At 43.3% G+C, this 14,557-nt stretch overlaps 1 protein-coding gene across 10 annotated transcripts in view; it reads right to left on the minus strand.

Moving 5' to 3' along the window:
- Positions 1 to 2,849: 2,849 nt before the first annotated feature.
- Positions 2,850 to 14,557, minus strand: part of SCML4 (Scm polycomb group protein like 4) — a 136,581-nt gene continuing 124,873 nt past the window's right edge. For 9 of the 10 annotated variants that reach the window (XM_089921902.1, XM_089921903.1, XM_089921899.1 and 6 more), the window contains one exon: positions 9,885 to 14,550. In XM_089921902.1, coding sequence (XP_089778028.1) covers positions 14,425 to 14,550 — 126 coding nt within the window. In that variant the 3' untranslated portion in view covers positions 9,885 to 14,424. Of the gene's footprint in view, positions 14,551 to 14,557 lie in introns of all 10 variants that reach the window. The other variant, XR_016395158.1, reaches the window with a different exon arrangement.

A 14,557-nucleotide genomic window follows, 5' to 3' on the forward strand; every position in this document is an offset into this window, starting at 1 on the left:
ATTCTTATTCAACATAGTTTTGGAAGTCCTAGCCACGGCAATCAGAGAAGAAAAAGAAATAAAAGGAATACAAATTGGAAAAGAAGAAGTAAAACTGTCGCTGTTTGTCAATGACATGAAACTATACGTAGAAAATCCTAAAGATGCTACCAGAAAACTACTATAACTAATCAATGAATTTGATAAGGTTGCAGGATACAAAATTAATGCACAGAAATCTCTGGCATTCCTATACACCAACAATGAAAAATCAGAAAGAGAAATTAAGGAAACACTCCCATTTACCATTGCAACAAAAAGAATAAAATATCTAGGAATAAACCTGCCTAAGGAGGTGAAAGACTTGTACTCAGAAAACTATAAAACACTGATGAAAGAAATCAAAGATGAAATAAACAGATGGAGAAATATACCATGTTCTTGGTTTGGAAGAATCAATATTGTAAATATGACTATACTACCCAAAGCAATCTACAGATTCAATGCAATCCCTATCAAACTACCAATGGCATTCTTCACAGAATTAGAACAAAAAATTTTACAACTTGTATGAAAACACAAAAGACCCCGAATAGCCAAAGCAATCTTGAGAAAGAAAAATGGAGTTGGAGGAATCAGGCTCCCTGACTTCAAACAATACCACAAAGCTATAGTAATCAAGACAGTATGGTACTGGCACAAAAACAGAAATATAGATCAATGGTACAGTATAGAACGCCCAGAGATAAACCCACACACATATGGGCACCTAATTTACAACCAAGGAGGCAAGAACATACAATGGAGAAAAGACAGTCTCTTCAATAAGTGGTGCTGGGAAAACTGGACAGCTACATGTAAAAGAATGAAATTAGAGCACTCCTAACACCATACACAAAAATAAACTCCAAATGGCTTAAAGGCTTAAAGACCAGACATTATAAAAGCCTCTTAGAGGAAAACGTAGGAAAAACACTCTTTGCAATAAACCACAGCAAGATCTTTTTTGACGCACCTTCTATAGTAACAGAAATATAAACAAAAATAAACAAATGGGACTTAATTAAAAGCTTTTGCACAGCAAAGGAAACCATAAACAAGACAAAAACACAACCCTCAGAATGATAGAAAATATTTGCAAATGAAACAACAGACAAAGGATTAATCTCCAAAATATACAAACAGCTCATGGAGCTCAATATCAAAAAACCCAAACAATCCAGTTAAAAAATGGGCAGAAGACCTAAATAGACATTTCACCAAGGAAGACATACAGATGGCCAAGAGGCACATGAAAAGATGCTCAACGTCACTAATTATTAGAGAAACGCAAATCAAAACTACAATGAGGTATCACCTCACGCAGGTCAGAATGGCCATTATCAAAAAATCTAGAAACGGTAAATGCTGGAAAGGGTGTGGTGAAAAGGGAACCCTCCTGCACTGTTGGTGGGAATGTAAATTGATACAACCACTATGGAAATCAGTATGGAGGTTCCTTAAGAAACTAAAAATAGAACTACCATATGACCCAGCAATCCCACTACTGGGCATATACCCTGAGACAACCATAATTCAAAAAGAGTCATGTACCACAATGTTCACTGCAGCACTATTTACAACAGCCAGGACATGGAAGCAACCTAAATGTCCATTGACAGATGAATGGATAAAGAAGATGTGGCACATATATACAATGGAATATTACTCAGCCATAAAAAGAAACGAAATTGAGTTATTTGTAGTGAGGTGGATAGACCTAGAGTCTGTCATACAGAGTGAAGTAAGTCAGAAAGAGAAAAACAAATACCGTACACTAATGCATATATATGGAATCTTAAAAAAAAAAAAAAGGTACTGATGAACCTAGTTGCAGGGCAGGAATAAAGAGGTAGACATAGAAAATGGACTTGATGACATGGGGTGGGAGGGCGAATTTGGGGCAAAGTGAGAGTAGCATGGACATATATACACTACCGAATGTTAAATAGATAGCTAGTGGGAAGCAGCTGCATAGCACAGGGAGATCAGCTCGGTGCTTTGCAATGACCTAGCGGGGTGGGATAGGGAGGGTGGGAGGGAGGCTCAAGAGGGAGGGGATAAGGGGACACGTGTATGCATATGGCTGATTCGCTTTGTTGTGCAACAGAAACTAACACAGTACCGTGAAGCGATTGTAGTCTAATAAAGATCTATTTCAAACAAACAAACAAACAAAACTCAGGAGCAGTCACGACCCCCAAACAGCTAGAGTTACAATCAATTGATGGGAGTAAACAGCCTGGAACAAGGATTCCAGATTCAAAGGCCACTGTTTGAGGAGATTTCCAAGCACTGCAATTTATGTTAATCCTCCTGTCACAGGAGGCAGCCCTCGTGTCCCTGATTACTGACCTGGAAGGAGATCCCAGTCCAAGATGAGCCTGGGTGGACCCTTACCTGGGGGCTCTGATCAAATCTGGTGCTCCTTCTCCACCCCGGGGCTGCCCCGTGTAGTCATGGGCTGGAATAGGAAGGTCAAGGAGACACGAAGTGTAGTCAGTAGAGAGCCCTGGGCTCCTGTAACAAGTCCCTCCTGAGCCATTGTGGGGCTGGGCTGGCCACCGCAGGGGTTGGACTGCAGGCAGCCAGTGGGAGGGGCCTCCCAGGCAGCTGTGAATCAGGCCTTTGGGGTCTTGGCTGTCAAAAGACTTCATTTGAAAGACTTTTCCTTGTTATCTTCTTATGGGAATTAGTCCTAATGAAATAATAATGAACATTAAAACGTTGATCAGACAAAGTATACAGAGGCTCGTAAGTTCCATTCTTTGATAAAAATACAGAAATGCTTTTTACAGCCTGAACAGAAAACACTGCATTGTCTTGGAATCTTAGGATTGAGAAATTTTATTGAATCAGTCCCAGGTCCATGATACACTGTACTAGGAAAAAAAAAAAGGAAACTGCATCAAAAGTGGAAAAAAGCACCTGAAAATATTAAAATCATTAAGGCCAATAGTGTTTATTTAATGAAACTGTACCTATCTGACTATGTAACAGATATGTAACGTGTCTGACTAAACAGTCACTGTTTAAGGGAATACATTAAAAACAGACCTCTAGGGGCTTCCCTGGTGGCGCAGTGGTTGAGAGTCCGCCTGCCGATGCAGGGGACACGGGTTCGTGCCCCGGTCAAGGAAGATCCCACATGCCGTGGAGCGGTTGGGCCCGTGAGCCATGGCCACTGGGCCTGCGCGTCCGGAGCCTGTGCTCCACAATGGGAGAGGCCACAACAGTGAGAGGCCCGCATACTGAAAAAAAAAAGCAAAAAAAAACCAGACCTCTAAATAATGAAAGAATTGGCACCAAGGAAAAAGTTACAGACAATAACCAAAAGGCTTTGAAAAAGTTAAAGCACATTTTCATATGGTGTCATATATAATGGTCTATTTGTTAATAGTCTGTTTGCACTGTACATTGTAAAAAATGAGCACATCACCTCACTCCTGAACGTGCTTCGCTGGAGCCTGTTTATTACAAATAAGAGACAAATTATAAATATGTGCAGTAAAAAAACATACAGATAATGCATCTGTATGAATGGTATGTGATGAAATTAAAGTAGAGGATAAATAACTTTAATAAGTGCTACACTTTGAGGCACATGAGGAATGAAATTCATGTCGTTTCTAAGTTATGGACACAGCATCTTTTCTCCCCACCTGTTTTTGTACCTTAGTGTAATGCCTATTTGCATTTAACCTAGTTATCTTATGTTTGCATGCTTTGCAAACTGAATTACAGAACCAAATTGCCTGTTACAATTTCCCATTATGTGACACAATTACATAGGAACATTTTGAGGTGAGAGGATTCTCCTAACATCGGGAAACACTGATTGCATCATGCCGGCAAAGAGCAAAAATTAAGGAGCGGCCTCTTTCCCCAGGTGACAGAATTCACTGCTCTTTCTCTCCAGTGTAAATGCTGTTCCCCATACAATGAGTTCTATTCATTGATTTCTGGTCTGCAAGATTAGATCCATTAGTATTTAAAAAATAAAAAAGTCAGACCCCAAAACTACACATTTCCTAATCGAAGCTCCACATTCCTTGAGCACTTCTAAATAAAGCAGGGAGTTGAAGTAATGTTCCAGAATTACCTTCTGTCCATAAAGAGTGAAAGCACAATGGATTTTCAAGTAATTACCGTATCTGCAGCACACACACCAGGCCCTTCTTGCACACATGCCTCGGCACAAGCAAATGATGCAAAAACTTTCACTGGATGACCTTTGTTTCAAATCCCCAAATCTAAGCATAAGCACACGCATGAATATGTGTGCACATGCACCCTTTTACAGTCTTTAACTAGAAGGGAGGGGAGACCATCTAGGTAGAGAAAAGGGACGTAGTCAACCCTATCTCCCTCTTACCGAGATGAGGGGATGACGTATTTGTACCTTCCTTAAAGACAGAACTTAACCAGGGAAAGCATGCAGCTGCTCGTCTCCCAGGTGGAAAGACAGCAGAGTCTCCCGTGTGGGCATACTGGGAGCAAGATGTAGAATAAAGAGGTGGAAACATGAGATTAACTAAGGCTGAGTTGAAAGAAAGCATCTGAAAATAAACCCCTCAACTTATAAAACAAAAGGCACAACATTTCGATCATCATCATTCAACCTCGAGAGCTTAGCACACATGGATTTCCACTTACTCAGAATTCCTCATTATTTAGCGAGAGCCTTGTCATAATCACAGCCTAGCATCGCTAGTAAAACACAAACCTTTTGGCCTCATGACACTTCATGATGTTACAGTGGCACTTAGCAAAAAGTTTTCACTGTTAATGTGAAGAAAAAAATCTCAACAGGATACAATTATGATGAAATGATTTTATTTCATCTATTTAGTTTTCGTGTGTGTATAGAATAAAAAGTAAATTTACCTACAAATGTACTTATAGTATAAAATCTTTATATTAATAAAATTACTTCTACTTATCTACAGGAGAGAAACAGTCTAATTAATCAATAACTATAAATGAAAAGATATGCTATATAAACTACTGCTATTTCAAAATTTCTGGAGGATGAGATGAGGACAAGCTCGTTCTTATTTATTTATTTTTTTTTGTGGTACGCGGGCCTCTCACTGTTGTGGCCCTTCCATTGCGGAGCACAGGCTCCGGACGCACAGGTTCAGCGGTCATGGCTCACGGGCCCAGCCGCTCCGCGGCATGTGGGATCTTCCTGGACCGGGGTATGAACCCGTGTCCTCTGCATCGGCAGGCGGACTCTCAACTACTGCGCCACCAGGGAAGCCCAAGCTCGTTCTTTTAATCCTGATGTGATCAAGGATATAGCTGGAAGATGACAGCAAATTAAGTATTGTGGCTTAGAACACAGTGGAGAATGAAAGAAATCAAAGTTCTCCAAACTCTCTCACACTTGGGCAGAAACACTTTCAGTTCCTGTGGAGGAAACAAGTTTGACTTCTAGAAAGACCTCGAGGGGATGTGATGGTGCTGGATAAAGGCCAGGAACAGAGCATTCCCGTTCCAGAATTTTGCTGCCTTTCTCCCTCCTCCAAATCACATTTTTGTTTGGGAAATATGTCATCATCTTCCCCTACCCAGACACAAGCCACTTAACATTGCACACGTCTCAGCAGACTTATAAATGTCTAGAAACAAACCCTCACCCCAGAAGTGCTTCTCATGTAGGTCATTGTGTCTCATCTTTGATCCCAGCTGGCCCTCCTCACTTAAACTGAGACACTGGTCTGGCTTTGGTCACTGAGAGGCACAGTCAGTGCTCAGCGGGTCTGGACAAAGCTACATGTTCTATAAAGAACTATGGATACACTACTACATATAAAATAGATACCTAATAAGAACCAACTGTATAGCACAGGGAACTCTACTCAACACTTTGTAATGACCTATATGGGAAAAGAATCTAAAAAACAGTGGATATGTGTATATGTATAACTGACTCACTTTGCTGTACACCTGAAACTAACACAACATTGTAAATCAACTATACACCAATTTGAAAAAGAATTTAAATTAATAAAATCACTTTACAAAGAAAAAAAACAACAACTGTGCAATGATCAGAATTGCTACTGGAGGGCAGAGTGACTCCATGCAGATTGCAAGAGCCAGCATGGCTGGCAGAAACAACTCATGCTTCTGAAGAGGTATGTCACATCAGCTCCAGGTCACTGGGCCCTTGACCTTCGGGGCCGAATGAGGAGGGACACCTGGTGGGATGGGCATTGGGGCCTATGCTTGAGGAAGGCTGATGAGGCCTATGAGTGAGACATCAGGGCGAGTCGCAGAATGAAGCAATCAAAAGGGACAGGACTCTTGTTCCTGAAATCAAGGACAGGCTGAGAGGGCAGGACCTGGAGGAATGGAATGAACAAGTGGAGTTCGGGCCGGAAGCACAACAGAGCTGAGGAATGCTGTAGGCGGGTGACGATGGGACAGTGGGAACAGGCAAGGGTCGGGACAGCCCGGCCAGGGAGGGAAGAGGCTACTTGTTAATTCTTTATTTATCTCTCCACCTCCTCTCCTTCCCACAAGGCATTGGAGGTAGTGGAATGGAGAAGAACAGAAAAGAGGAGACAAAAGAAACATGGAGACAGGAAGAAAGAATTAAATGGAAAGTAAAAAATAATGAGAAAGGATAGCAAAGTGATGCTTCTGTGGCTTTGAGGAGGAGCTATGGGCCAATGAGAGAAGAGGATGAGAAAACATCTAGACGAGGCCAGACAGGAGGAGAGGCAGAAGCTGGAAATGATAAAACGGAAGACCGAGGAGCCAACAGTCCCACCGGCCTTTGCTGAAAGTAACTGAGCTGTACATGCCCCTGAAGGTCATCTGGGTGCCTCTCCTTTTCCAGATGAGGAGATGGGGGTGCGGGGGAGGCAGTAACTCAATATCCTCAGCTTACGATGCCTAAAGATACAGCAACGAACTGTAAGTGAGCTTTAAAATGAACACGTTGAATGTCCATCCAAGTGACGCTGCCCTTCAGATCAGTCTCTGCGTTGCAGCTCCTTATACTGACACCTGCCTAATACAGTCAAGTTAACAAATGAGCTGTGGCTGATACTGCTCAAACCATCTGTACCCAGTAAGGAAACACACAAGGAAAAGACAAACTAATGAGTATGGAGAAACACTGCTTTACATCTCAAGCGGATTACCTGTGCTGCTCACCAGACATGACCCCAGTGCCTTTGACTCCAAAAAGAAAAAAAAATCCACCCTCGAGTGACGACGATGGGCTTTCCACTTTGAAAAGAATGGGTTCTAGCATCTAACAATGACCCCAAAATAGATGCAGTGGAAATATTCTGAGCAATGACAACATCTTTGGAACATGTGCTCAGGCTTTTGAGGTGATTTCTTTGAAGGTGAAACACCCTAAGTTTTGGTGTGGTTGTGAAAAAAAAAATCAGTCACAATATTCTATTCTCAACGCTCCTATGTAACCTTCTGTGGAAAAAAGAGAAGCCCCTGATCTCTCCAAATCTGCTCTCAAGGGTGGAGATGGGTAAAGAGTGAAAAGGACAGGGGAAGCTTTTCTTCTACCCATGTCTACTCCCAGGCGGGCTACCATCAGCATGACGACAGAGTGGCTTGCGGGGAAGACCCAGCTCCACTGACCTGCCTTCTCCAAGGTGAGCAAGGTACTGGGAGTGCAGGGCTCAGGGAAGGTGCTCTCTTCCTCCTGGAGATGCTTGCTGTACTTGAGCAGTTAACCAGCCCACCGAGACCCTACTCATGCTGAGAGGCACCCAGCCCACTGAGACACCCCTACTCATGCTGAGAGGCACCAAGCATTGAGTAGGAAAAGGAAAAGATGTCTTAGAACTAAAGCTGTAAGGAATCTATTGTTATTCTCTGATGCTTGCGGTAGAACACGAGAGGCTAAGACAAAAAGAGGAGTGAAATGCAAGTCAGTGACTGTGGGGTTGACCTCTTTGAGCGTTTGGGGACTCAGAGGAAACGAAACGCCTTATCTCTTCTTTTGGCCTGTCCCTTCGGCACTTCTCCTTTCAGTAAAGATATGGGGTTCAAAAAGAAACTAGTGGCTTTTTGAATAAAATACGAAACTAGTCAAGCATTTGTTCATTCAGCGAATTAATATTCATGAGGTGCCTTTTACAATATATGGCAGGTGCCGCTGTGCAAGGTGCTAGATATAATTGTAGCTACTTATTTTCATCGAGAATCTGTTCCATAATCCAGAATTTCATCTAAGCAAACTACATAAACTACATGTTATGTGTACTTTGGGATCTGATTTCTAAATCATTGCTAGATAGCTCTTCTGAATAAGAGTGCTCTACAAAGCAAAAGCTCCCTTTGCAATCCCTTCTCTAACCTTCCCCAGTTCCCACCTCTTATTGCACTAACTCACAAATACACACTCACTGGGGCGTGCACACACAAGCATGAAATCCACGTGGGCTTGGTGTCATAAACTGTATACCTCTTGCATAAATTCACAACCGACCGTGTTTACTTTTCTATCATCAATTATAACTTGTTTTTGTCTAAACTAAAAGCTTCAGCTTCCTTAGTTTATTATATCACCAGTGAGTACAATTAAGAGATAGGGCTTCCACGTCTCGTAGCGTCTTTTCCAGTTAATGAGGTGCATGGACTTATAGATTCATTCATGCAAACTTTTGTAACTCACATGCTTATGTGACCACAACCAGATTTACAACTACACTAAAGATTCTCCCAGGACACCCTTTTTTCGTGTGTGTGAGACCACAGGAATTTCGATAGTTTTTCATGACAGGGCTGATGAATCTGATGGCTATGACCTATCTGAGTCCCACATTGATATTCAGTGTCTGCTCCTCTACGCTAATGTAGTGGAGCCGGGATCTATTCGCCAATGTCAATTTGTATTATAGGTGTGGTTACTGCATGGACAAGCTCTGTTAAAAAAGAGAAAGATTGCAAAGTTGGCTTCATCTCAAACGTCTGTGTCTGATTCACAGACATCTGTGTCTCCCTGAGAAATAACGTTTTTCACAACCAGAGCTGTCCAACAGAGAAATAAGCCACTTCCTATGGGAGTCAACTCCCCCTAATGAGAAGCGGTCAGGCTGTGGGGAAGGCGTCCCAGCACTGGATGGGGAGGCGGAGGCTGCCTAAGGTTTGAGGATGCTACATTTATGATGGAGGTAGCCTTCGGTCACATATGCTTACTGTAAAATGACACCCAGTGTGGGTCTGCTGTTTCATAGTGAGCTCTTTGGAGAAGCAGGGCTTTGGTTGTGTTCCAAAGTAGGATCCAATCAATAGAAGACGTTTGTGTTGGCCTTTACAACAAGCATCTAATAGATGGAACCAACTCGAAGGCTCAGGTCATGTGGTCGAGCTACAGAGCAGAGAATGGTGGGCTGGCAGCCCAGAGCAAGTCCGAATGGTATATTTAGACCCTTTGGACGGAAAGATGCCCACACTGTCAGCTATCATTACTTAACCAACTGCTGAGCAGCTCTTGGCCCTTGGACTCGTCTCCACCCTTCTTGTGCCCCATATCAACTCTGCGTACAGCACGTTGACCTGGAGGAAAGGGTCATTCTCTAGCTCTGCTTGCTGTCTTTCCTCTGGAGGAGATCAAGGTCAATGCTGAGCGTGAGGAGAACACCAGGCTCTCTATGTAGGATTTTAAGAGCACAGGTCTGGGGCCCTGTTTAGAAAAGCAGGGAGCAAAGAAAAGCAAATCCTCCTCTAAAAATACGCTTTTGCCCAGAACTGCTTCTAAGTTAGGGGAATTTCCTGCAGCCTAGGAGAGCCAGAGTGAGCGTTCTTCTCAAGTACAGTGATTTGGTGAAGTCCATGTGTGATGATACCACTGTAACCACAGAGGAATTTACCACAGGAAGTGTCCCAGCTGTTGCTTATTAGCATTAGAACAAATTACACAAAGCAAATTGTTAGCAGACATGTTTCCATAATATTTAACTGGTGGCAATAAATAAGAACAATTCTCTTTCAAGTAAATGCTAGATTTCCAAAAATCCAGCTTCCAATTGTCCATGAAGGAATCGTCTTCGATTAGGATAATGGTTGGAGGGAAGGGCACGCTGGAAGCTGAGGCTCCCAGCCCTCTTCCCGGGGCAGCACGGCCGGAAGTCCTGTGAAAGTAGCCGCTGGGGTGACATCACAAGATGGGAACAGGACTCTTTGTACCTCTAGACGGCAGACCATCTGCTGGGCTCACCGCTGGACTTCTCAACATGGTCATCTAATGCCATGGGGAACACGGCACGTGGCAAGACCACAGCAGAGCAGGGCGGCTACCTAGTTCTTGGAGTGAGTTTGTAACAAAAAATAAACCAAGACCACGGACAGGTGTTCATCCCTCTCCTTAACAACATATTGCAGTTTTGAGAAATCATCTCCTCCTTCCCAATTGCCTGTCTTGTTATCTGAGGTTTAAGGAAAAAAACGTGAGTCCCATCTCCTCCTCCTCCTCCTCCTCTTAAACCATTGGAGAAGAGTTGAAAAAGCACCGGATCAGAGCAAATGTCATACAGCACTCACCTCCCACTCACACGTATGGAAACCTGGCTAGTTCCTTAGAAAGCAGAGTATCTCCATCTTTCAAGACCTTCTGACAATGACTAAATTCAAGTCCCTGGTCACTTCTGGGCACTTCCAATCATCTTCAGAGCCATGACAAAATTCTCCTAAAACAATCTCAGAAAGTAATAAAAAACATACTTTTAATTTAAATAAAATAAGAAATCTTCCGTACAGCACATAAATACAAAAATAGGTTACTGTAGCTTAAAGGGTTGGGCCTGTTAGAAGAGGTGCTCTCTTATCGTCTTCCTAGGACAGTTATTTTTGTCTTCCCTTCTTTACTGTTTCCTTCTCACGTAGTATTCCTCCCCAGTGTATTTTAATATCCTATTTGGTTTTCCTGAGGAGCTCCCCACTCCTTTCTCCTGCTGTAAAGGAAAATACGAGGCAGCCCTGCCGAAGGGAAATGATGGAAGCGCTGGTGGGCACTAAACCAGCCCACTGGGCTCCCAGGCGAGGCCTGTCCCCTTAGTCACACGGAGCAGAGCCTGGGCTGGCTTGGTGAGTCCAGTTAGCACCTGACCTAGGCAGGCCCAGAACCCCAGCACTGTCCCCCAGCTGCCTCCAGGGCACACCCTGTTGGTGTTAGAGGGGATACTTGGCAGTAACAGCTTAGAGAGTTCTGCCTCAGGGCTACAAAGCTGGGAAGGCATTTGAAACCGAGCAAATGCAAAAGCTGATACACTCCCAGCCACTTTCAAAGGCTCTTCCCACTACAGTGTCAGGAAACACACACACACACACACACACACACAGAGACGAAATGCACTTCTTTTACCTGAAGTCTTTACAAAGGGAATAATGTGCCTCATAAAATATTTTAAATGCCTTAGGCAATAGAACTTGTCTCTAGATTTTTTTTTTTAAGTGTTTAACAGACAAGTGTAATTGGAAATGTTTGGAACATGAACACACATACACACACACTAATTTGAAATTATGCAAAACTATATCATTGTTTACCACAACCTGGAGCAAATCTACTGCCGTGGAATAACAAGTAACACATCTGTACAAGTTCAAGGGCCCCCAAATAAGCTCCCATTCAGATGAGAATGACACACGTGGCATGACTCTGCCTAAGGTCCGTTTAGAGGAGATGGCCTGGTATGTTTTACATTTGCTAAGCTATTTAACTGCCTGGTTTGACAAGATTTTTGAAAGGGGTGAAAATTAATTTAATTGCAGTATTGCAACAATAATTTGGTTGGCTAGCTGCATTTCAGTGCAAAAACAGGAAAGGAAGAATTTCCTCCTTAGGTTATTCTCTGATGTGGCAGCATTCATTTCAAGAGTAATGAGATTTTTAAAAAGTCAAACCTTAAATATCATGGTTTCAGCAATCTGTCCTGCTTAAAGTTTAATGCAAAATGAGATAGCATCTCTGTGAGAGCAGTTCCACATGAATGTGGACCCAGTTTTCTCCTAGACTTGAGATGGGAAAATCTCTCTCCCCTGAAAACGCCTCCGAGTATCTTCTTGACATTGTTTGCAGATGCTTTTGATTTGGCAGCACCAACGTTGACGTGTCTGTACCGAGGGAGGCACTACCAAGAATGGTGGAAAGTTTTGAAAATGTATGAGGTATACTGATGCAAGAGGCACCACAAGTTTCAGAGGATTGAGCAAAAATGGTCGAGTGAGGAACATAGGCTGTCATGGGATTTTCTGGATCTCACTATTTTCACGCTGGCCATTCTGAATATATACACTACCCATGGTATTTTTTTTTTTTTTTTGCGGTACGCGGGCCTCTCACTGTTGTGGCCTCTCCTGTTGCAGAGCACAGGCTCCGGATGCGCAGGCTCAGCGGCCACGCCTCACGGGCCCAGGCGCTCCGCGGCATGTGGGATCCTCCCGGACCGGGGCACGAACCCTCCAGATCAGCAGTGAGCACTTCACGATTTACAAACTTTGAGGGACAGAGTCCATTTACTGTTTCAAAATCTTGAAGACACTGTCCCAAGGCCTGATTCAGGGTAGTTCGGTCAGGTGCCGGGACCAACAGACATTCAGCTCTCCTGATAGCTCAAGCTCAGTTCCATGGGCAGTTTTAGGACACTCTGCTCTATCCCTTTTCTGTCACGCTTTAAGTCCGTCACCATTTGCGTGTCTAAAAAGGATTTTGCTCTGATGTGCTTTCTCAAATACCACTCATCAAGTGGGTCTAAGAGCATGGCTTGGAATGTTTCCTATGATCCTTGTCCAAGTTCTGATTTATAGAGGATCAATATACCGATCTACCCAGGGCTGCCCTCAAGTTTCTACAGGTCTTGTCCTGCACAAGGTCACCTGGTGGAGGGGTGAGAAGGCTGCAATCCCACCCTGCTCCACTCACCGGCCAAGACGCCCGTCCAGGCTGCATCCCGAGGACGGTGTGCCTTTTCTGATTTGCATTTGGGCCAAGGGAGGCCCTGAGTGGCCCTTGATCTTCCCCCTCCCAGAGATCACAAAGTCTAGTATTCATCTCCTCCCTTACAACACTACGGACGTTTTTTAAGGAAGAGGACATGCCCACGGCAAAGGCAAATTCATTTTGAAGATATGTTTCCTATTCAGTGAGAGAGGAAGGAAAAAAGAGACAGGGAGAGACAGAAGGGAAAAGGATCAAAAGAAGAATGGAGACAAGGCTGCCCTTCTGCCTAGTAAATTGTGGATTCATTGTCCGTCCCTGGACACAGCTGCAAAAGGGTAGAAATCAATTTTTTTCTATTACTCCACAGTGAGAAAGGAAAACCTATTTGTAAATTGAATTAAACCCAATAATAGCATGTCTGTGTACATGCTATTATTATTAAAATTAGCCACACATACAACTATATAATCCCACGATGTAACTAGAAATCAACACTCTCCCATTTCAAAGCTTAGTAGAGACATCTTTCTTCTTTTTTAAAGAAACACCATGGCTAAATGTCACTAAGCTCTCCGGCATGCCAATACATCGACACCTCAGTAATGACTCTGGAAGGGAAGGAACTCCAAAGCCCCATCTGGGAAGAACGTGCTTCCAAATTCTTGACTTTGCTGCTGGTGCACCTCAGTCAGTCAGTAATGATTGGATATGAACTAGAACCTTCTAGAAGACGGTTTCTTCCCAAGTTGCAATCTGTGGTGCTGACTGTGGAATAAATTCCCTGTGTCTGTGTAGGCTAGGTCTTGTTCACAGAAACCCTAATCCATCCACTGGGTATTGAGTATCAGGCTGCTGAAGTGAGGGTCCGGAAAATACATTAGCAGTCTGCCCTCTAGTGGGGCAACACAGTACTTCAGATAACTAGGAATAGAAAAGATTTTTTTTCCTTCTCTTTCAGAGAGCAAAAGAATTCAAGTTTTCCAGATAGTGCAAGGTGAGGCATTTATCCTCAGAAGACAGCTTCCAGAGCTGAATTAAGCAAGGCTCACAATGATAGGGTCCCCAAGTCAGAGCTAAAGACAGGTAGTGCTGCGGTGGGCGTCCCCGCAGAGCCTGCAGGGACAAAGGTTCTTCTCACATCCTTGGACGTCTCCAGCGTCTTCCTTGGGTGATAGCATTCAGTTCCCCACACTCTCATTATAAAAGCAGTACCCACCCTAAGAGCAACCAACCTACCAGAAATGTTAAAAATAACAGGCTTCTTTGTAATTTTTTGGCAAATCATTAACACAGGAGAACCTTTCAAAAAGACCATGTTGAATTTTCTAAAAGGTCAAGATGCGCGAGTTTTATAAAAAGACCAAGTCTTTGTGGCTGTTCTTTTTCAGGAGAGAATCTTTGTGATGGTGGCAAATGTTGGTAAGGCAGAAGATGATCTGGAGATCTGTTGTCTGGATTTTGCTTCTATCTTTTAAACACCTTCAGAACTTGGCTTGCTTCAGTTTATCGATATGGTAGCAGAGTTTCAGTGCAGGTCCCAGCTTTAGGCCCAAGTATTTCATGATCATGTCACTCTTCAGCAACAGGAGGGCATTGCCATCAATCTCCTGGTGG

The sequence above is a fragment of the Delphinapterus leucas genome, chromosome 12 (assembly GCF_059928025.1).
Source record: "Delphinapterus leucas isolate spDelLeu-1000000601 "Yukka" chromosome 12, BTC_Dleu_Yukka2, whole genome shotgun sequence".
NCBI lineage: Eukaryota > Metazoa > Chordata > Mammalia > Artiodactyla > Monodontidae > Delphinapterus > Delphinapterus leucas.